The sequence below is a fragment of the Aspergillus clavatus genome, genomic scaffold (assembly GCF_000002715.2).
Source record: "Aspergillus clavatus NRRL 1 1099423829736 genomic scaffold, whole genome shotgun sequence".
Classification (NCBI taxonomy): Eukaryota; Fungi; Ascomycota; class Eurotiomycetes; order Eurotiales; family Aspergillaceae; genus Aspergillus; species Aspergillus clavatus.
The window spans coordinates 573,953-597,226 of NW_001517111.1; the positions used below are offsets into that span (position 1 = coordinate 573,953).

The 23,274-nt window shown below is 50.3% G+C and overlaps 5 protein-coding genes across 5 annotated transcripts, besides 9 other annotated features; 3 read left to right on the forward strand and 2 right to left on the reverse strand.

The window, feature by feature from the left end:
- The first annotated feature begins 1,125 nt into the window (after positions 1–1,125).
- Positions 1,126–1,154: a microsatellite.
- Positions 1,126–1,155: a microsatellite.
- A 179-nt stretch (positions 1,156–1,334) lies between these two features.
- Positions 1,335–1,375: a microsatellite.
- A 191-nt stretch (positions 1,376–1,566) lies between these two features.
- Positions 1,567–3,404, forward strand: btgE (putative cell wall glucanase (Scw11); the record flags this gene model as incomplete). The annotated part of the gene is made up of 2 exons (XM_001276664.1): positions 1,567–1,753; positions 1,897–3,404. 2 exons carry the CDS (start codon positions 1,567–1,569, stop codon positions 3,402–3,404), a joined length of 1,695 nt encoding a protein of 564 aa, XP_001276665.1.
- Positions 2,479–2,568: a microsatellite.
- Positions 2,505–2,565: a microsatellite.
- Positions 3,405–4,051: 647 nt separating the features above from the next.
- On the reverse strand, positions 4,052–4,445 carry ACLA_059030 (uncharacterized protein; the record flags this gene model as incomplete). Its single annotated transcript, XM_001276665.1, has 3 exons — positions 4,052–4,126; positions 4,203–4,277; positions 4,371–4,445. 3 exons carry the CDS (start codon positions 4,443–4,445, stop codon positions 4,052–4,054), a joined length of 225 nt encoding a protein of 74 aa, XP_001276666.1.
- Positions 4,388–4,419: a microsatellite.
- Positions 4,446–4,570: 125 nt separating the features above from the next.
- Positions 4,571–4,592: a microsatellite.
- Positions 4,593–4,879: 287 nt separating this feature from the next.
- Positions 4,880–4,901: a microsatellite.
- A 1,921-nt stretch (positions 4,902–6,822) lies between these two features.
- Positions 6,823–8,941, reverse strand: chs3 (putative chitin synthase activator (Chs3); the record flags this gene model as incomplete). The annotated part of the gene is made up of 2 exons (XM_001276666.1): positions 6,823–7,046; positions 7,102–8,941. The coding sequence occupies 2 exons, from the start codon at positions 8,939–8,941 to the stop codon at positions 6,823–6,825; spliced, it is 2,064 nt and encodes a 687-aa protein (XP_001276667.1).
- A 4,974-nt stretch (positions 8,942–13,915) lies between these two features.
- Positions 13,916–13,945: a microsatellite.
- Positions 13,946–14,712: 767 nt separating this feature from the next.
- chsF (chitin synthase CHS3) lies at positions 14,713–18,386 on the forward strand (the record flags this gene model as incomplete). Its single annotated transcript, XM_001276667.1, has 3 exons — positions 14,713–17,378; positions 17,434–18,239; positions 18,295–18,386. 3 exons carry the CDS (start codon positions 14,713–14,715, stop codon positions 18,384–18,386), a joined length of 3,564 nt encoding a protein of 1,187 aa, XP_001276668.1.
- A 1,869-nt stretch (positions 18,387–20,255) lies between these two features.
- On the forward strand, positions 20,256–22,788 carry ACLA_059060 (WD40 repeat domain-containing protein; the record flags this gene model as incomplete). Its single annotated transcript, XM_001276668.1, has 2 exons — positions 20,256–21,282; positions 21,350–22,788. 2 exons carry the CDS (start codon positions 20,256–20,258, stop codon positions 22,786–22,788), a joined length of 2,466 nt encoding a protein of 821 aa, XP_001276669.1.
- Between the last annotated feature and the right edge of the window lie 486 nt (positions 22,789–23,274).

The following is a 23,274-nucleotide window of genomic DNA, read 5'->3' on the forward strand; positions in this document are numbered from 1 at the left end:
TGAAATTTACACCCAATAGAAAAGGAATAATGCAGGGGTAGCACCACCCCACCATTCCAATTTCGATCTAGTGATACCCTGGTAAGAGTCAGATCCCCACATGGCTGAGATGGCGGAGATGAGAGCAGCCTTGCAGTTAGTTAGAACCAGGTTGCCTGAGGGCACCAGGATAACTCATGATGGGAGAGGAGTTGGAGGATGATAGAAATCAATTAGGAAGTGCGAAGATACAGACACTTGGGGATGAATCATCTCATACCTAGGCCCTGGTCAGCCTGAGACAAGTGCTTTGTTGGCAGGATTCGAAGATACAGGCCCCAATCTGACTGTGCTGTTGTAATGTTGTTGGGTAAGAATGGCGCTCAGGCCCGAATACGGTTCTTGCAACGAGATTGATATTATTGTGTGGAAGAACCAGAGTAACAGAGTGCGATACTCCGTAGACTGCTTGACAAAAATCTATCCGAGTCTACTGCCGAATTGATGGGTTATGGTTACCTATGGAGCGGTTATATTATCATTGCAACACCTTACAATCCAGACAACGATCGAACCCGAGAAACATGTTCTAGATGACAAGATCTTCTGCGCTATGGAGAAAGAGAATAGTTACCTACTGTGTAGACTCCTGAGTCCTGAGGCTTGAAGTATGAGTATGACAGCTAAAAGCGTGTACTATGCACAGAAATAATGAGACTATTCCCCCTTAGGATCGAGTGGCCAGGAGATGAAACGATCAGCCTGGGCTAATCTCAAAACTGCCAGCGAATAAAGACAAAAAAAAAAAAACATCTCCCATTGGCCAATTTCCTTGATTTCGATTGTTTTTCATTTTCCATCAACATCTACTTTAATTTTCTCCAGATCCACCAACCCACTATGATTCGCCACCACTCCACCCCTATCCGAGCCGTGCGGACAACCACTGGACCACTGCGTCTGGCACCATCCCTGCCACGCCCCAGCCTGGCTGCCAATCATGGTCCACGGGTGCCTGACTATGGTGGGCTAGCTTTATACACCGCTGGTGATTGAGTTGACGAGATGCCCTCGACGCCGGCTCGACCACTGCCCCCTTTTTGGCTGTTTGGGTGCTGGGTAATTATATTAGACCAACTCGGCCAGCTAGTCTAGTCTAGTCTAGTCTAGTCTAGTAGTAGTAGCAGTGCCGCCTCCCCCCCGAAAATCCCAGAATCCCAGTTCCCGCTCATGATTAACAAGTGATTAGAATTAGATACTCCTGCTAACTAGTAGTTACTTAGCCTACACTAAGTCACTCAAAGTCTCAAACAGGCTAACAGTTCATCGCCCCCTGGTCGCTCTTTTTCTCCCCTTTCCCTTCTCTTCCTCCTCTTCTCCTTCTCTTCTCTCTCTTTCCCCTGTCAGGTTTCTATCTTGCACTTTCTCCAGTCTCTTCCCTTCAAGTCCCACAGAAGAGGCCTTTTGTGCCCCTCCCTGCCATATATTGACCACCGCTTCACTCTTTCAGCGGGCATTCTCTGAATTTATTCGCACAGGAAACCAGAAAACGCTTTCTCAGCCAATCCCTTGAACTTCTTATCCACCATGAGGGGTGCATTCCTGGCCACTGCGGCTGCCATCGCCGGCACCGCTATGGCTGATATCGCTCACATGCGTCGTCACGGCCACGATTCGTTCCACCAGCGCCGTGCTGTCGAGCAGCCTGCTCCTGAGGCTGATGCCACCTGCGGCTGCACCACCGAGGTCGTCACCTCCTGGGGTCCTCCCACCTGTAAGTACTCAGCAGCACACAATGAGCGTTTGTAGATGATGAACCGGGAAATCATAGCACCATGTGAAATGGGTGCTGGTTGCGGACGTCGAAGAATGCTCGATTGATTGTCAATGATCAATGCATACTGACCAAAGCAACAGTGATCCCCATTGCTACTTCTTCCCCCAGCAGCACTGTCACCTCGGAGGTCGTCACCACTCTCCACTCGACCAGCTACAGCACCGTGACTCTGGTGGTCACACCCTCCGGCGCTTCTCCTAACAGGGAGTCCGCTCCCGCTACCCCTGCGGTCACTCTCCCTACCCCCGGTGTCACCAGCTTCTCCACCACTGGTACCTACACCATTCCGGCCACCACCCTGACCGTCACCCACTCGACGACCGTCTGTGGCGCGACCACCACGGAGCTGCCCAGCGGCACCCACACCTATGGTGGTGTCACCACCGTGGTTGATCGTCATACCACCGTCGTCTGCCCCTACGCCACCGTCGAGCCCTCTGGCAGCACCGTGACCAGCGTGATCCGCACCACCACCTATGTCTGCCCCAGTGCTGGTACCTACACCATTGCTCCCACCACCACCTACGTCCCTACCAGCACCGTCATTGTCTACCCCACTCCCGCCACCATCACCCCTGGTACCTACACCCAGCCTGCGCAGACCATCACCGTGACCCGTGACAACTACATCTATGTCTGCCCCTTCACTGGCCAACAGCTGCCTACTACCGCTCCCGTTGCCCCCGCCACCACCGCTGTTCCTGCCACTACTACCGCTGTCCCTGCCACTACCACTGCTGTGCCCGCCACCAGCTCCGTTGCCCCCTCGAGCAGCCCTAGCAAGCCCGCCGCTCCTTCCGGTGCCGTCAGCGGCCAGATGGGTATGACCTACTCTCCCTACACCAACGAGGGTGGTTGCAAGGACAAGGCCTCCATTATTTCCGAGGTCGCTCTCCTGAAGTCGAAGGGATTCACTCACGTGCGTGTCTACTCGACCGACTGCGGCAGCCTGGAGTTCATTGGTGAGGCCGCCAGAACCTCTGGTCTGCGGATGATCATTGGTGTCTTCATCAAACAAAGCGGTGTTGCCGGTGCTCAGGACCAGGTTACCGCCATCTCCAAGTGGGCTCAGTGGGATCTGGTCAGCCTGATCGTTGTCGGTAACGAGTCTATCCAGAACCACTTTTGCGATGCTTCCACTCTGGCCGGTTTCATTGTCTCCGCCAAGCAGAGCTTCAAGGCCGCCGGCTACTCTGGCCAGGTGACTACCACCGAGCCCATCAACGTCTGGCAGGCTAACGGCGATGCCCTCTGCGGCGCTGTCGATATCATCGGTGCCAATATCCACCCCTTCTTCAATGCCGACGTCTCCGCCGCCGAGGCTGGAAAGTTCGTTGCCCAGGAGTTTAAGACCCTCAAGGGCATCTGCCCCGGCAAGGATGTTATCAACCTGGAGACCGGCTGGCCCCACAGTGGTGAGGCCAACGGCAAGGCCATCCCCAGCCGTGAGGAGCAGGCGATCGCCATCAAGGCTATTGCTGATGAGGTCGGCTCTATGTCCGTCTTCTTCTCCTACTTCGATGACTTGTGGAAGCAGCCCGGAGCTTTCGGTGTTGAGCGCTACTGGGGTTGCATTGAGAACTTCTAATCAGCGCCCGTGGGCGCGTGCCATGTGAGACTTCCTTGGGAGGATTGGAGTTTTTCTCGCTTTTCTGTCGGCCTGGAATCTTATTGTTGACAACGACAGTTTTTTTCCTTTTTCCCTTTTTTTTTTTTTTCTCTCTTCCATATACCATTCTCAGTATACTTCCCTGTTCGCGTAGTAGATATAACCTTTTATTTGACGTGTCTACCGACTGAGCCGCCTGATCTGTTTTCTTTGTCATTAGTTTTGTATATGCTGCAATTCTACGGTTCTGATGATCACTTAACTTGTCTGGTAGCCGAGGTCATCTGCTCGACCTCGGTTAGATGTATCAATGCCCTGGTTTGTAGCCCCCAGCTGAACTATGAGCTTAACTCTGCCACCAATGCTTATCTCGAACCTCGAACTACTACGAACTACTCCATATGCCCACCACGTTCAAGTGTTTCAGCAGAACACTTTCTCCTCCAACACCATAACCACAAAACCACTCAAGCAACCCAAGCAAGCAGGGTATAATTAATAACAACAATTACTACGTCGCATTATATTAACAGCAGAACCACACACCTCCACCCACAAGCCATAACCGCAAAGCCCCGAACCACCCAGCTAATCATACACTCAACCACTCCACCCAGCCAACCCACTCAATGAAGCCGACGAGGAGGAACCTGACAAACCGGTCTCTGGGCACCCATTAGTATCTCTCCCCTATGTATAATCTACATACCGCAGTCGTTTCCGAAAGCGAGGTTGAAAGGTTGATTGCAAGTGGAGAGGGGGAAAGAGAGCACTTACCACGCCAGGCACACAGACGAGAGGAACACAGCAGTCGTACGCGGTAACGGTCGCATTGCCGCAGGGGAATCCGACCTGGTTTATTTGGACGGGTTAGAAGATGTATTCCCGGCTTGGGATTGGGATTTGGATTTGGCAGTAGGGGAGGGGAGAAGGGGAGGAACATACGCCCGAGCAAGCCTTTTCGGCGGCGGGGATGGCGGCGGCGACGGCGGCGAGAAGGGAGAGTGATAGGAGGCGCATTTTGGTGATTTTTTTGGGGGCGGTTGGGGGTGGTAAGTAAGTTGCGTTACTAGATGGATGGTGAGGTGGTTGGTGTTGGGATTGGGCTGGTAGATATCTGTGTTGGTTGGTTTGTGAGATGTCAGTTTTTTTTTTTTTTTTTTTTTTGGTCCTTCTTTATCCCTTGATAGATAGTAGTGGTGTTGGTTGTCTTTTCTTTGTAGGTAGAACGACGCGTACATCCACGATATGTATAGCTATACCCTATGCATAGCATAGTCCATAGTCCATATCCATACAGCACACAGAAGTTCAGAGTCCGACACGTACGTACCGTTGAAACGAGACGAGAGCACGAGATCTTGCCTTGTCTTCCAATGACAGTGGGAGGATATCCGAGAGAAAAACGTGGGCTGGAACAAGGGGGCGTGAGGGAGGGAAGGGGGAAAAAAAAAAGAGAGAGAGAGAGAGAGAGAGGAGTGGAAAGGGATCGGTGTGGTTTTAAGAATTCTACGGGGGAGGACGATTTTACATGATTGATTTCGAGGATTGAATATTAATATTGAATGGGGAAGTCTCCACGCCACATGTCATTGTGCTTGTCCTTGTTCACGTAATCATCGTTCGCCCTTTGTTCTTGTAAAACGCGATATGCCTAACTGCCGGTCATACAAGGAAAAAGGAGGCTGGGGGCCCTGGGGGGACGTGTGGGTGTGTTACAGCAAACTGTCTTACGATCCTATCGGACTATCACTATGAGTAGTGAGTACTGACTAGACTAGGCAACTAGCTACTTTGTTCTTCGTGGTGGGGTCAACTAGGAATGATTTGTGATCTGGTGGGTGCTGGATAGCCACTGCCAGTATCTCTACAACGACGATATTTATACTTAGATTCGGCATAGGATGGCCTGAAACAACAATCGGCGGGATCAGCATGGGGGCCCTGGATGATCGCGCAAGCACCAAGAGTCTATTGGATGCTAGCGATGGGCGGTCCTGGGGCGAGGGTGTCTATCCCATAATCTGCAGCGAGGGAACTGCATAGTCCAAGGGTCAGTAATCATACTTCATAGGCACTTACAGAGAGCAGAATGACCAGGAGTTGAGTTTTGTGTGTGGTTGGGGCGCTGCAATGTGGTGTATCGTGTACATAGCAAGCAAGTAAGTGAGTAAGTGATATCTGCAATGCAGACTGCAAACATGATCTTACTGCAAGGGGTGGGGATCGGATACTGATACTGATACTAATAGATGCTGTATAGCCTGGAGAAACGGATCCTGGGATTGAGAGAGATAGATGGGTAGTTACATCCTCGGCGCTTTACGGAGTATTTCTGTTCCAATTCATGGTGAGCACTGAAGGGTCTCGGAGAGGTCGACATACCGACTCCATAGATGTCCTGCTCCCCCCTAATCAGTCTATATACCCGTCTGCTTAAATGGTGAATCTGTCAAAATATTCTACTTCGGCATCTTCTCAGCATGAGCCAAACTGCCTCAGCCAGAATTCTGAAACAAGCACCCATCCACCGAGTGTTGACTCGCGCCAGCGATCATGCAGTCATGTTTCGAATGTGATTACGACTGAGACAACCTCACGAGGGAGCACATGAGTATATTACTTGTGCAAGTATGATGACAAAATCTTGATGACAGAAAGAATGGCTGTCGCTGATGCTCCATCAGCACATGCAGTGCCAACCTATTTACACGCAAATGGCTACAAGAGACAGAGGCCCAAACCCCCAGATTCCTGTATTATGAATATGTCCAGAACGTCAAAAATAGACCTGACCCTATATAAACGAACGAATGAATGAGTAAATGACAGACAGAATGCCATGCAGTGCGGAATGGCTCAAACGCCCAGCCAACCCCGCTAATGAACCGCCCAGAAATGCCTGAGACCCGAAGAAAACCAAATGCCAATAACGGTGATTACTGATGGCAGAAGAGAAATGAGAACGAATTCGAAAAGAATGGAAGAGCTCAAATGCTTGCAAGTGAGGATGCTAAACGCTAGCTGGCGTTCTTGAAGAGGATCCCAAATCGGATCATGACGCATGAATGGACGAGGAAGGGGACATATCTTGAGTCAAGAACGTGGCTGGAGAAGCCCGTCTCTTGACCAGATCGTTATACTCTTGATTACCTTCAGCCATAGAACCGGCAAGGTATAGGCCGCGAGCCAAGTTGATTATATGTATGTGGGTGCATTATGTATTAATCTCATCGAGATATCATGCTCGTATAGACATTCTGAATCGAACGCAATGCTGGAGTCTTCTCGCAAATCGCAAATGATCGATCACGAGCCTGTTCAAAATATGGTGAATCGTTTTGACTTGCCGGTTTTTCCGGCGTCTGCCCCTTGTCAGTCTGATCTATGATCCTGGCTAAAGTGATGGCTTACCGAGAGATTTCTGCTTCTCTTTCTGTCCATTCTGAGAAGAGCTTGCACCGTCCGCAGCAGCTCGAATGGTGGCAATGCGATGCTTCGCTCGTTCATCGCCTTGATCCGCCGCTCGTACGTACCAGACGTTGGCTTCGAGAGGGTCGCGCCGGCAGCCAATCCCCATCTCGGTGAAGTATCCGACTGCGTACTGCGCCTTCGCCAAACCTGCACCGAAGTCAGTAAACCACTAGAAATCCATGATAATTGTAAGGAAATCTACCAAGTTCGGCAGCGCGCTTGGCCCATTCGTAGGCCTCTCCCTCGTCCTTCTCCAAAACAGGCTCTGCACCAACCAGGTACCAAGCACACAAAGCCATCATGGCCAAGACATGTCCCCCTTGTGCAGCGTTGGTGTAAAAGTGTATACTCAGCGCGGGATCCCGAGGGCACTCCAACTTTCCATGCTCGTAAGCATCTCCCAGACGATAGCTCGCCTCCGCATGACCTAGATCTGCGGATTTGGTGAACAGCTGTGCCGCGTAGGCCGGGTCAGGGAAGACATCATCGCCGTAACCCGTCTCATGAAGCAATCCGAGCTCGTACGGGGCGGAATTGTACTGCGCGTCAGATGATTCCGCCGCACGCTTCAGCCACTTGACACCTTCACGGTAGCGTTTGCCAAGGCCCATGTCACCTGCCAGGCAAGCCTTGGCCATGCGTAACATGGCCCCGGGATGATTCTTGGACGCAGCTTGCCGATAGAACTGCTGTGCTCGGGCCGCTTCCACCCTAGTGCCCCAGCCGAACTCATAGCAGAGCGCGGTCCGATAGCATGCCTCAACGTGCCCATGTTTGCTGGCTGCGACGAACAGAGGGAACGCCCGATCGTAGTCCTCCTTCCCCTTGCTGAACAGTCCAGATGCATACCCGTCGGCCAAGTAGTACTGTGCGAATGGATAGCTGCGATTCGCAAGGCCCTGGAGGATCGACTTGGCTTCCTTCAAGAGCCCTTCGCGGGTAATTTTCGTCCCTTTCGGATCATATACCGCGCTCTTACGTGTTTCAGGATCTTCCGGCGGCATTTCCAGCATCGCGTTGACCATGAACACCGCAAATTCGTACTGTATCGCCGAGCTATCCGTCTTCTTTACGTTGGCCAAGTACATATCGAATGTTTGCTTGTGACTGAGTAACGACGCATTGTTACCAACCCAGGATTTCAAATGCGAGTTGTCCATTTGTGCTGGGGCGGGGCCCGGTTGGGGGTAAGATGTATTAAGGAGATCGACAAAGGAGAGCGGACGAACGTCAGGGGATGAGGAGTCTCTAGGTGAAGCGCGTGCATGTAGATATGGCGAGGCGTGGGGGGACAGGTTCCGGCCGTCACCGCCCATATCTGACATGATCGAGTATGTCGACGTCGGTCGCGCCAGAGTCTGCCGTCTAGCAGAGAGATGGCCGTTGGGGGCTGCGAGATTCTCGGCAGACCCCGAGCCCGCTGGCGACTTACCCGCACGGGAATTCCGGTAGGGTCGATGGTGGTAATGCAACGGTTCAAAGTTTTCAACATTCTGCGTCTCACTCTCCAAGCTGCCACTGGAGGAGTTCTTCTGGCTACCACCAGGTACAGTGGGACCAGCAGACGATGTGCCTGGCTTGGGAGAGTCCCCCGTCTCATCCTTGAGCTGATGGTCTATGACAGACCAAGAACCGCTATTGGCAGGGGTATGTCCATGTCTTCTGGATCCCGGCGCTGGTGGAATAGTCCCGTTATCGGTCTGCCTTGGTTGCGGTTCGTCATCGAGCGAGATGTTGGTGAAGGCCATGGTGGGAAGAAAGTCTCCGCCATTGCTGCGTCGCGTTCTTTCGATTGTGCTGTTTGATACCTCTGCCGAGTTTGTCTTGTCAAGAACTTGGACTGGGGGCGATGCAGGATGTCCGGACCCTGGCCGAGAGAAAGGCACTGCTTTCCGCGCGATGCTTTGGCTGGGGCGATGCGAGGGGATAGATCGGGGAGTTGATTGACTCTGAGACGGAGAAAGCGGGGGAGAGGACCGAAGGTAGACGGGAGGAGGTGAGGATATAGGCTGAGGGTATTCAGCTGCCACCGGGCTTGCCATTTTCGCTCCAGATGTTGTAAAGGCAAGCTGTCGGTCAGAGATAGGAATTCGCTGTTGCGATAACAGCCAGATAACCAGATCGGATGAATCTCTAGAGAGTGGATCTAGCTGCAGTAGGCGGCGTTCACAGTGGGGGTCTATAAATCAGACATCGAAGAGTGCGATGTAAACGCAACAAATTCACGGCCGAAAAAGGGGGTGAGATTCAACACTGAAAAACTGTTGGAGATGTTGCAAGATTTTGCTATCACGACAACAGATATGTGTAGCAGTATACGTGCTTGAGGGCTGGGGATGAAACCACCAGATCGCGGAGAAACGCTGGAGTCGGGGCTGGGTCCACTGCTTGGCTGTAAGTACCTTATGAGAGGCTGCTGGGGTTGGGATGGTCGGGAACGCGTACCTTGAACTCAAACGATGGAAAGCGATGGAGCAACGAGTGTTCGGCACAGCTATGTAGAGCGAAAGACTTCTGTTGATGATAGAAAGCGAGAGAAAAAAAACCTCAAATGCCTGACAGCGAGAGAGGGAAACCTCTTTTTTTTGGAGAAGAGGAGACGCTCGGAGAACACCAAGTGGTTCTAGTCTGCTCGTTAGTACGGACGGTGGACGGAGTATGGTACGGTATGAGTATGGGTCTGACCAGTCTTGACCGGTTTACACTTTACTGTATCCAGCATACGCTCTCCTTTCGCTTGAGGTATGAAAAACCCCCCACCTGAATCAGTCTTTGCAAGGTCAGGTGGTAAGTAGTGAACTATCTTGCTGTCTTTTTCCATCGCCTTCTTTTCACCCCACGGTGCTATAACTACTTAGTAAATAATAGTTGATACTTCAGAGACGGAAACATGGTAGCATTGATTTTATTCCATGGCCCTGGGGAACCCCTGGGATATTCCCAAGGACCAAAAGGTGTACCAAAGGTCAAGCTAATTCGGCATCAGCCAATACCTCACAGCGTATGATGATGGGCTTGGTTACATCTATTGCCTACACAGCCCATGGAATTTAGGCTACAGTACACTCAACACTACTAGAACGCAAGAACTGTCACTAGGTAACTAGATATAAATTGCAGTCATTCAATGAATTTTAGCATCAAATTGCAACCTCTCCTGAAGACATGATCAACTCCCATATTGACTAGATCTTACTTGGTCCTAGGGAAAACCGCGCCGGTAACTCTGTATGAGTAGGTACAGGCCACAGAGTAAGCCGTATTTCGCGGTATTCTGGCTTGAAACTACCCGCCAATAATACCTAGTCTTCCATACACTGAGCATGACGATCGATCCCAACCTACCTAGGTACTACTCTGTATGTACTCCGTACAATGCTGGTTGTTTCACTTCTACTTCGGACTACGGAGTACCTTGGCGTATGATGAAGGATCAACATCAAATGTTGTACCAGCACCATTCCTCATAAAAAAAAAAAAAGAGAACTGTCATGACATTGGGTGTCCTATTCAATCGTCTTCAAATCGCATCCTCAGCCCAAAATAGTCGTCAGCTTGATGTGTTGTCTCTCAACAGCCGCAGGCTCCGTGGCATATACAGCCAGCCATGTGGCTCATCAATCTTGTCACCGAGCGCTGCTACTCTGTATTTACTGATCGACCTACATGTTCACCTCAGGCCCCAAAGGACCGAGGAGATCATCCATAAGTTGCCAAGCCTTTCCCCTAGAACTAATCCTAAACGGCAAAGCTTTAATGCTGGCGATGATCTTTCTAAATCTACAAGCTAGTCGCTGTAGGCTTCACAGACGCTCAGTCTCACGTCTACTCTGAAGAAGTAAAATTTTACGCAACAAAGACTTCGTATTCTGTGAGTTCCCTTTGCTTGATTCACAGTTTTCAAGCCTGTTACAAGGCTGAGGAGGATCCCACTGGTATCCCCCTGAGTATCTCGTATTCCAGCCGCAGTCTAATATGCACCATGATCGAAAATTGTCTATGCGTTTGTACAGAGCACACAGCTCAATACACTCACAGTCCTCGGCTCCAGCAAGGGATCTGTGGCTATTGAGTAAGTATTGGCCTCTTCAATAGTTCAGGAGTCAGGACTCTAGCTTCCTGAAGTATCAAGTTCACTAGTCAGATCATTCCCCACAGCCAATGCGATGCATCATGCCGTCGGTCTGTTACCTTGTACTCCACATGGACGGCATGAGTAGGTCGTCCACGAAATCGGGACGGAGTCGCGGCTCATGGATCATTCTGGACTCGGAAGTCGGGACACTCATGGCTGTACAAATGTGGCTGAAACAAGATGGCATATTTAAGCAGGCGGTTTTCTTTCCAGCCCAATGCATGGCATAATGGTCATCAATGGATGGGCTTTGTGCGCTCTGACATTGTAGACAGTCTTTCACACTTTGATCTTTGAATGGTAAATGGAAAGCTGAAGACAAGATTCGAAGTCTGATATGTCATAATATGCAACTGTATTGGTCTCGATGCTTGCTACCTATTGTACAGCAAGGTAGTTGATTTTATAAAAGTCTATCAACGTAGCAGACAGCACTTGAGTAGGTCAATAAAACTCTGATACTCTGCATATTGCATAATGCACCCAGGCTTCTTTCCTTGCTATATACAACTCAACCGCGCTGATCATATCTAGGAATGGTGCAGAAAAGTGATTCCTGGGAGTTTCTCTTTGTTCAAAATGATCAGGAAAACTGCTGGAAAAGTAACTTGTACATCTGGTCATCTACAAAGCATCCAGACTTCATATGGATCATAATACAACACAAAGCAGGATGTATTCAAGCAACAGGTTGTTGCATACCTTGCACAAGTAGTAGTACACAGGGGTTATGGAGTACCTATCAGATTGAAACATTGCATAGCAAGAGGATTCGAAAGTAGGGAATGAAGCATCTTTACTCTTCCCGGTGCATTAAGCGAGCGGTAGACTAGCAAGCAAATCCCAACTTCCCTGAATGCGATTCAAATTAAGTTACGGCGAGCTTTGAGCAGATCAAAGCTAATACATACCGGTCTTTGATTATTTGTCAAGAGTCATCAATCTACTGCATGGGGCTGATCATTCTTCATCATGATCTGGTATCGAGTCGGGTGTGTTACCCTGACAGTCTATCTGATTGCATCATCTAACAACAAATTCTGCCATCATCACCATGCATGAGGAACAGTGTATTAAATACCACTATGGCCTTCTTGACTAGTTTCTAGTGTGATGGCCAAATCAGACGCATTTACAACCCTATCGAATATGCATACTCCATCATGGTGCAAGGCGAGTCCTGGTTGGAGTTTTGGTCGATCAATGTACAAGCTGTGAGGAGACAAACCTTGTCATCTATAATTGAGAGTGTTATTCTTCAGGTTTAGGTGGGGTGAGACTGAGAGACGAAACTGCCGAAGCTGCGACAGATCATGCGTGGTGGGAATCAGGGTTAACCTGGAGAGGACGAAAAGCAGCTACATATGCATCTATTTATATCTCTGTCTACGCAGCCTAATAGGTATTGAGTGATTTTAATATAAGTAGATCGGAAGACACTCTGCTTTACATGCAAATAACTTCCATCATGGATATGTACATATCACCTACATATCAATCTTCACAGGCTGCGGCAATAATACCCTGCTCTTTCATGTCCATCCCTTTATTGCTTGATCTAAAACAGGAAGAACAAAACAAAGAGCAGAGCCACTCCATGGAATAATGATACCCTACCCAGTACCATCCTTCGTGTCTCTCATGCTTGTTCTCACTCTGTGGCTAAAATCTCCTTGTCATGCCCAACTGTCTGACAAGCGACAAGTGACAAGCCTTAAAGGCTGAGACATCAAGCAAGATGTGTCGGATCGGACTTCGGAGCGTCCGAAAATAGAACACCAGCCGGGTGCTTGGCGCGAGCAGATTCAACAAGTTTCATGTATGGAAGAATCTGACATGGCGCTAATGTAACGACGCCTGCAACCCTTTTCCTTTCACCGCGTTAGATATATCAGTGATCCGGCTTGGGACTGAGAGGAAAAGACACGCAGGATTACTGTGTATGTCTCTGTCCCGACTGCATACTGGGGATCCAGGATTTGGGACGGGAGGTCTTGAGTCTACCTAGTTCTCGACCCAAGATAGTAGTAAACTAGTAAGTAGATACCTCTCCTGACTGACCTGGAGAATTCTGATCGGATTCTCAAGTCTAATCTTTAAGATCGACTGAGGGGCAAATTAGTACTCTGTAAATCATCGACAAACTGAGGGAGCAAAAAAAAAAAACTCTAAGGAAGTGCACCTGAAATTCATTGGCTTGGAACCTGGGAGACTAAGCCTAATCAAGCAAAAAGCAAAATTTCCCGTACCATGATCCAATCAGAATTGAGACTGCTTGACCTTAAGCCGATTTGACAAGGATTCGGGCACACCTCCAATTTTCATTCAGTGCAGAAAGTCAAAAAAGCTCCACATGATTGGTGGACATCAAGACACCACCGGCCTGTCTAGCCCAACACAGTTAGAGCCATTGGAGATTGCCCCTAGCGACGATAGCACATGGCCTTTATTTGTGTACAATTGGTGGGCCCTTGGAAAGTACCTAACAATTTGGTAAGGACTCCCGGAGCACGGTAGCAGTAACTACCTACTGTGTACTCCGTACTGTGGCAGTCGCTATGGAAGTGTATCTACAGAGTAGAAGGGAAATGTACCGCCTTTTTAGCCCCTTTACCACTGGCCTCGATACAGTCTATATGACCACTCTAATAGGTAATGATCCTTCATCCTGTTTTTGTGCAGGTTGAACGTCCAGAATAATACATACATGGAAGTGCTCATATTGTCAGTTCACAACCAGTCTGGATATACATATCCTGGTCCCGTGATGTCCAGCTCAGGCGCCGTAGGTAAGGGAGGAGATACAATGGTGCTCTCAAGTTGCATAAACATCACCCCATACAGTTCCTACATCAGAGACGAGAATCAGGTAATAATAATCATAGGTAATAGGTAATAGGTAATAGGTAATAACATACAGAGGCGGTATTCGCTACGGAGAACAATTGTAGTCCTCCGCTCCTTTGTCACATTAGCTTCACAGTCGGCGTATTTTTCTTTACCCCTTCTTAGTCTGGCCAGCCTTGCTCCGCTGTGCACAGTCCGCACCGTTCAATCGTCTCCATACAACCTTCTCTTGTATCCTCATTTCCATCACAGGATGATGCCCTTTTTCTAAATTCCCTCTCCAGTCTTCACTCATTTCACACAACCTATCTATCTAGTGTCCACCTTCGCTCTAGTATCTATCTACCCGATTTTCCATTTTCATTATACCATCATGACCGAACTGGGTCGCTTGTTTCAATATCAATAGGGATATCTGATCAGGCGCAGCCCTCCCACACTCTCGCCCACGAGTTGTTGACACTCGTCATCGCCACGATCCACGATCCACGATTGTTCCCACTCTTTGAGACCCGTGCCAAAGTCCATCGTTTGCGAATCTTTATCCGATCGAATTATCTATTATCCTTCGTTTGACCTAAAGCCACCGCATATCGAGCTGCTACAGAATATCGTCTGTCCCTGGCATTCCACCACATCGCTGCGCCCGCATTCCGACCAGCAGGAGCACTCAATACGATATATAGAGAAATAGTTCATTATTATTTATGCTGGGAGCCTGGTAGAGGTAACTACTCTTCCAGACACTTTCCCCGACCGGGCGTTGTCATTAGCGCGCGAATCCAACAGATCACGAGTTACTGATAAAGCTATCCATCATTTAGCAACACGATGTCTTTACCCCAGAGGCCGGGGAAAGTTCCTCCGCGACGAGAGGAAGCCCAATCGTTCCGAGATTCGTCGCGCAGACGCCGTGGGGACGCCGAGTCAGGAAACCACAGCGAGACACTTTCAAGCCCCCATCGACACCGCCATCGTCGCCATTCACACAGTTCACGGCGAGCCAGAGATATGGATGAAGAGAGAGTAGAACCCGGTGGAGAACTGAGACACAAGAAGAGTCTGGTCAAGCCGGAGCGCAGCCGTATCGATGAGAGCCATCCCAACTATCACTATCGCCAAAAGTCCCATAATATGCCCACGTACCCTTCGACGACCGGTAATGAACCGTTGATCGAAGGCGATGCACTCGACAGAGACAGCTCACGGAGCACGGAATCTCGAGGGCGGCGCGAGGACTTTGCTACCCACGGAAATATTAATAAACCTATGGAGCGGGCGCCGAGTCGACATCGTTCGAAGAAAAGGAAATCGAGGAAGATTTCGAGGAAGGCAGCTGCAGAGGAGAAACGGCGGCAGAAGGCGCTGGAGCAAGTTCGTCCACCCAGTCCTTGGAGCGCTTACTGTGCCATTATCACTTTCTGGGCGCCGAACTTTATTGTAAAGTGCTTTGGGATGCCGCAGAAGGCACAGAGGGATGCCTGGCGTGAGAAGATCGGCCTCATCAGTATTATCCTGCTGATTGCAACGTTTGTCGGTTTCCTCACTTTTGGATTCACGGCCACCGTTTGCGCATCGCCCCCGTTACGGCTGAAGATCAACCAGATCGATCGTGGCTATATGATCTTTCATGGAGAGGCGTATGACTTGTCTCGATCGAAACATCCGGCGGCTGTCGGTATTCCGGATAATGCCAACGTCCTTTACGACCTGCCTCACAAGTACGGTGGCCAAGATGGAAGCTTTTTCTTTCAGAAGGTCAATGGGGCGTGCAAAGATCTTATCACACTCAAAGAGGGCTCAGACATCCCTACGAATCTCGATGGGGAGCTTGCATGGTACTTTCCCTGCGCACCCTTCAATCAGGATGGTTCGTCGAAGCCGAACTTCACCACCTCATACTACCCCGGCTGGGGCTGCCACACCTCAGGGGTCGCCCGGAGTACATTTTACGGATTGAGCAATTCAGGCGATGTGTACTTTACTTGGGCTGATACAAAGAACAAAAGTCGGAACCTTGCGGTATACTCAGGAAATGTCCTGGACTTTGACCTCCTCAACTGGCTCGATCAGTCGCAGGTCAACATTCCAGATAAATTCCGCGAGCTTCAATCGAACCCCAAGATACGCGGTGTTGACCTGACTTATTATCTTCAGACCGGCGAGGACAAGAAAATTGGCAAGTGTCTGTCACAAATCATCAAAGTCGGCAGTATTGACACAGACACTGTTGGTTGCATTGCGTCCAAGGTCGTCCTTTACGTGTCCTTGATTTTCATTCTGTCCATCGTTGGCGTCAAATTCGTCTTCGCTTTGTTTTTCCAATGGTTCATCTCCCCGAAATATGCGGCCTCGAAGACAAGCATGGGAACCGATTCCAAAACTCGCAAACAGCAGATCGAAGACTGGTCCAACGACATCTATCGGCCTGGGCCCCGTCTCGCAGATCAGTCTTTGCCCGATCGCCCCAACAAAAGAGCCAGTTTCCTGCCGACAACGTCCCGATTTTCCAGTCCTTATACTGTCAGTAATGGAGGTAAACAGCGACCTCACTATGTTACGATGGCGAGTCAAAACTCCACATCTCGACTTCTTCCGAGCGCAGCCAACTCTATGTACAAGCAGAGCCACAACAGCAGCAACGGAACTTTAAGTGCAGACCCCTCGCGTCTGAATCCCTCTGCGAGTCGTTCAAGTCTGGTCGTTGGGGCAGAGTCCGACGGCCTCGGTTCAGCCGGATACATTCACGAATCCGTTGTTCCTCAACCCCCACCCGAGTGGCAGCCGTATGGATTCCCTCTTGCTCATACTTTGTGTCTGGTCACTTGCTACTCCGAAGGTGAGGAAGGTATCCGTACCACTCTGGACTCTATCGCCATGACAGACTATCCGAACAGTCACAAGACCATCATTGTCATCTGTGACGGTATGATCAAGGGTCAAGGTGAAGAATTTTCGACACCGGAAATCGTTCTTCGGATGATGCGGGACCCTGTCGTCCCCATGGATGAGGTCGAGGCATTCTCATATGTGGCTGTTGCCACTGGTTCCAAGCGTCACAACATGTCCAAGGTATATTCTGGCTTCTACGATTATGGCGAAACCTCTGTCATCCCACCCGAGAAACAACAGCGTGTCCCGATGATGATCATTGTCAAGTGCGGTACACCGGCCGAGTCCACGCAAGCTAAACCGGGAAACAGAGGCAAGAGAGACAGTCAGATCATTCTGATGTCTTTCCTGCAGAAGGTTATGTTCGATGAGCGGATGACGGAGCTGGAATTCGAAATGTTTAATGGGCTATGGAATGTTACCGGAATACCGCCCGATTTCTACGAAGTGGTTCTCATGGTTGATGCCGATACCAAGGTTTTCCCTGACAGCTTGACCCACATGATTTCTGCCATGGTGAAGGATCCGGACGTTATGGGATTGTGCGGCGAGACCAAGATTGCCAACAAGACCGACAGCTGGGTGACAATGATCCAGGTTTTCGAGTATGTTTCAGCGTTCCTTCGTTTCCTTTTGTCTAGACTTTGCTAACTTCGACAGATACTTCATCTCGCATCATCAGTCCAAGGCCTTCGAATCAGTCTTTGGTGGTGTGACCTGTCTGCCCGGTTGTTTCTGCATGTACCGCATCAAAGCGCCTAAGGGAGGCCAAAATTACTGGGTTCCCATTCTGGCCAACCCGGATGTGGTTGAGCACTATTCCGAGAACGTGGTTGATACTCTGCACAAGAAGAACCTGCTTCTCCTGGGAGAAGATCGTTATTTGTCAACTCTGATGCTTCGGACTTTCCCCAAGCGTAAGCAGATCTTCGTGCCCCAGGCAGTGTGCAAGACGGTGGTGCCCGATCAGTTCCTGGTTCTTCTGTCTCAGCGGCGTCGCTGGATCAACAGTACCGTCCACAACCTCATGGAACTGGTCCTGGTTCGGGACTTGTGCGGCACATTCTGCTTCAGTATGCAGTTCGTTATTTTCATCGAGTTAGTCGGAACCCTCGTGCTGCCTGCCGCCATCGCCTTCACGTTCTATGTCGTTATAATTTCCATCATCAGGAAACCGGTTCAAATCATTCCCTTGGTCCTGCTGGCACTCATCCTGGGTCTGCCTGGTATACTCATCGTCGTGACCGCACACCGCTTGGTGTATGTGTTGTGGATGCTAATCTACCTACTCTCGCTACCCATTTGGAACTTTGTCCTACCGACGTATTCCTATTGGAAGTTTGACGATTTCAGCTGGGGTGATACTCGCAAGACGGCTGGTGAACAGGACAAGGGCCACGAGGCTGGAGAAGGCGAGTTCGATAGCAGCAAGATTACCATGAAGCGTTGGCGAGACTTTGAGAGAGGTATGATCCCATCCGCCCTCTTTATTGAGGAATCATTTGACTAACATGTTCTTAGATCGCCGATTAAGGACGCAGCAGAGCGGATGGGGACAATCACCGTATGGTGGAGGGTACCCGTCCCAGTTTGAACCATACTCAGACTACTGAGAGCCGTGAGATTCTTATACTTATTTTTTCTTCATTTGGATAATAATCATGACCCTGGGGTTCTTGTAAAATGTTGCGTTATCATTCATTTTCATTTTTATTTATTTATTTTTTGTTTTTTGGGAGCGAAGTCTCAAAAATGATTGTCAATACATTATTTGGGGAGCCTATATGGAGGTTCAAAGTATCTGTATTTTTGCCTTCAGCCTGTCCATCAGCGTCATTGTCCATATTTTCGATATTGTCATTCTAGAGTCCACTAATATCTAGCTCACCTGTACATGATTTTGATGGTTTGCTTATAGCTGTTGGTTCTGCGTGGTCAGCAAAAGCTGGTTGGAATGATAATTTTCTCTGTGCTTGGGCCTGATATCCGTTGTATGTACTCCGTACTCCGTAGGATATGTAGGAGAGCACACCTGAACAACCAGTCCTCGTCAAAATGGCTCCAGATGAGCGAGATCATCGACTCTTTCCATTGTCATCCTCTTCTTCCTCTCTGTTCCTCTTTCTCATCACTATGTTGATGTCTTTGATCAAAGCAATGTGGACATCGGCAGAGGCAGGAGGTCCAAACCGCAACTTTTCGGACGTTTCTCGGCTTCCCTGACTAAGGATCCCAGCTTCATCATTATTCGTCTCCAGCAATCTGAACATCGCCTTCCTTTCATCCCGTCACTTTATTAAGTTATCTCTTTCTTCCTTTGATATTAAGCTGGTTATCATTTCCATCAGCTGATCCACTCGAGAAATAGGATAGCTGCTGTCTGCTCCATGTGACGGGTTGTCAGACCTCTCTTGTCTTCGCATTGTTCGTTTCATTGTCTTCTCTCGATCTCCTTGAGTTCCCTCCATTCCAAGAGTCCAAACCTCCTTGCCTATCCTCTTTTATCTTTCCCATATAGGGAATAGTATCATAGTTATTCACCTGTCACCTCTGACACTCAGATCGACAACTACTCTACTAGATACATCCGGGTCATGCACGTTGTTGTGCCCAATACGCCGGCCATGCTCAAGTGCGCCATTGTCTTTTCCCCCCATTTCTACCCACGGTTATTGGTGCTCCGTGCTGTGCTGACTTTCACTCTCCAGCATTATTGTCACCTCTCATAATCCGTCTGCCGTCATTGTCTTTGACGCATTGTGAAGAGCCACGAATTGGAACAGCAGCGACACTTTGAGCTTTTCTTGCTATTTGCCATCTCCACCACGTTGGACCTCATTGCTGACCCTGGACTTTCGATATCCTATTTCTAGTCTATTGTTGCAAAGTACCAGGGGTACTTTTTTCTCCTTCTTCATTTTATCCCCCCCCTCCCCCCCTCCCCGTTTCCCTAACCGAAAAGAAATAAAAAAACAGAGATTACATACAGGCTTACGGCTGGGATTATTGCCTATTCTGTTCATTCATACATACATACAACACCACCACCACCCGTCTCCACAGGCTGGGTACATCCAGCAACACCGCCCCTCACCCTTTTGAGATCAGTCACTTTTTTCGGCTCGTCGTTGTTTTCTGCGAACTTGACATCCCATCTTATTTTAGAGCCGCAATCCGTCTTTGCATTTGGTTTCTATCTGGTGTTCGAACCATCATCTCCCTACTCGAACCTCCGGCAACACCTTCTCGTCGCCGCGTTGTGGGGGTGGAGGGAGACTAGCTGCAGGGTGACTGGTGGCTGCAGAGTGCTGGAGCTGTAATCCCTGAACCCGATCGAGGGCAACGTGGTCGGCGGTCCCTCCGCCTCTACAACCAACCCTTGTTACCAATCAGCCCAGATTGGAATATTCTTTTGCTATTCCCTCGGCCTGATCGGCTGGAGTTTAGCCTCATCCTTCTCCCAGTCGGCTTGTTAGAAAGGGATGCCTGGCCAACAAGACTTTGGCTCTTCTACCGTACCGTCCTCCAGTCAACCGGCGTATCCTGGTGATCGCGGCAATCCGACTTCCCACCTTACGTCATGTGATGCGCCTGGGTCAGCACGACCGCAACACACGGACATGTCGTTTGGAAATACCTCTTCCTACGACGTCTCGGACTTTGACAATACGCCAGACGCAGAAGCTCAGCGTGCTATGCAACGCACGGATCTGGATGAGCTCCCTGTGTTGGCACAGATTCCAGACCCTCGCGACGCACGCTTGATCACAGAGCATGGGGTGGACTTGACCGAAGCTGGAGTTTCCGCCTTTACTGCTGTGTCGCAATATCCGAACGCTTACGCGGATGAGAATGAGTCGGCAACTTTCGCCGTGTCAGAAGTCGTCAACGCCGTGATTGCTCGGGAGGATTACTTTCGCGCCGGAGGGAGACATATTCAGACCGCTCCAGTCGACCGCTCGTCATCTCCGCCGGCAGACGTGTACATGTCTGACTCTGATACGACGGATGTTCTAGGGTATCCAGGTGGCGTGCCCATCGGAGCATATATGAGCGGTGGTAGGATGGGCATGGACAGCCTTTCGCATCGGCTTGTGGCTGACCCGGCCTCAGGGCATCTATTTTCCACCATTGCGGAAGAGAGCGATGAGGACGAGGTAGGGGACCTAGTCATGGACTACGAGTCGCCAATGGCAGGGAATGGGTTCGGTATGTCTGATCGCGAGGACGATCTCGATGACACGCAAAAGTTCTACCTCGACCATGACGATGAATTCTACGAAGATTATGTCGATCGCATTCGAACTCGTGAAGCGACAGGCCATCTTTCCGACGTCGATTTCAATGATTTCTACAGGGCCTTTGATTATGGTCAGATTCCGTTGGTCACGGAAGGTGGTACTACTGCTGAGCCCGACGAGCACAATGACCATATTCCTGAAGGCGAGGAGTTGAACGGGGAGCAACTGGCGGACAATCACATTCCTGCATCTGTGATACACGGGACAAGTAAGCATCTATTTGGTGATATCTTCGGTGATATGTGGCACCGAGCTAACGCGCTGTCTCGATGTAGCCCATGAAAGGAATTTTAACATTGACCAGTTCATCAGTCAGTGGGTATTAGAAGCCTCCGGACTTCCAGCATCGCGCCCACCCGTAATATCCAGGTTACTGCCCTCGCATCCCGTATCTAGAATCCTTGACTGGACACCGCCAGAGAGGATCGTCCGGCCTAGGGGATATAAGAGAGAGTTCTACGATATCCAGCAAATTCCCTGGTGGGACGCACTTAAGATCAAGCGCTCGGATGCTCGCGAGCTACGAGATCTCTGGTATACCTCCTATCACAATGTGGAATATCCGCATCACCCAACAGGAGCCAGGCTTCCGCAGAGCGAGTGCTATTTCCGGGAAGAATCCATGCACACCAAACATCGCGCCACCATTGAGCACTTCCAGCTTCGAAACTTGATGTCCGTCCCCGCGTATAATACCGTTCATTTCTCGCACGAATCCAAGGTCTATTCATGGGTGCCTGGGTATGATGACCTGAGTTGCTTGGTCGATCTATCCAAGCCAACGATAGCCTCCGGGTTTCACAACCCGGTCAAGATCTCGAGCATGAAATCCGCGCATGATATTTGTATTGCGGGCGGGTTTACCGGAGAATACGCCCTGCGACGGTCAGTGATGGAGGGCTCAGGGGTGGAAGGATATGTGACCAAGAATCCCAATGGCATTACCAACCACATCGATATCGTTCCCAGCCGGACGAGTCACGCTCCGCTGGGCATCTTTGCGTCGAACGACCAGCATCTCCGCGTACTGGACAGCGAGACGAACACATTTATCGCGGACCACGAATTGTCGCGAGCCATCAACTGCACTGCCACTTCTCCTGATGGTCGGTTGCGCGTGGTGATCGGCGATTCCCCAGACGCCTGGGTCGTGGAAGCAGACACGGGGCGGCCGGTGCATCCGCTCCGGGGCCATCTTGACTTCGGATTCGCGTGTGCGTGGTCACCGGACATGCGACACATTGCCACGAGCAACCAGGACAAGACGGTGATCATCTGGGATGCGCGCACCTGGCAGATCCTCCAGCGGATCGAGTCGGACGTGGCGGGCTACCGCTCCGTCCGATTCTCACCCGTTGGCGGCGGGCCGCGCACGCTGCTGCTGGCCGAGCCGGCGGACCGGATCGCAATCGTCAACGCGCAGACATATCAAAGCCGACAAGTGCACGATTTCTTTGGCGAGATTGGCGGAGCAGACTTCTCGCCGGATGGCAGCACGATATGGGTGGCGAACACGGACGAGCATTTTGGTGGGTTCATGGAATTCGACCGCCGACAATGGGGCCAGGCACACGGGCCCCGGGGACAGCCGAACGAGTGGGTGCGCGAGTCGGAGCTGGATGAGGACGAGCGATGTGTGCTCAGTGAGCGGGAGCGGCAGATGCGGTTCTGGTGGAACCTGAGCGACGAGGAGCACGAGGCATTGCTGCTGTAGCTGCAGCCGTAGGCTGTGAGCTATGAACCGTGGAGTTTGTGGCTGCTCCTGTCTGCACTCAGCACTCAGCACTGTGGACTGAGACTCGTGGACTGTTGTTAGTTGTCAGTGGTGTGGCGCTGGCTGGCTTGATTCGGTATTTTGCGGTATTTACCACTATTTACTTGGCGGCTTGGCCGTCTGCTGTGGCTGCCATCGTGGTTGTGCTGTGTGGCTGTGCCTATAGTCCCGGGAGGTGTTCTGTTTTGATTGCAGCGAATTATGATACCAGGTACCCAATTTATTTGTCGTTTATTATTGCAGGGTGAATCTTCTTCCAGTCTTTAGTAGAGCAACGAAGTTCAAATGGTCCCGCCGCCCCATACACTGAGGTCTGAGGGACTCGTCGCTGTGGCTGTGGCTGAAAAATGGATCCCATCCATATTCCCTTGGCTGTATTGTTCACCTTCTACGGAGTTTCATTGGGTGGGGGAAGCTGAGAGAAGA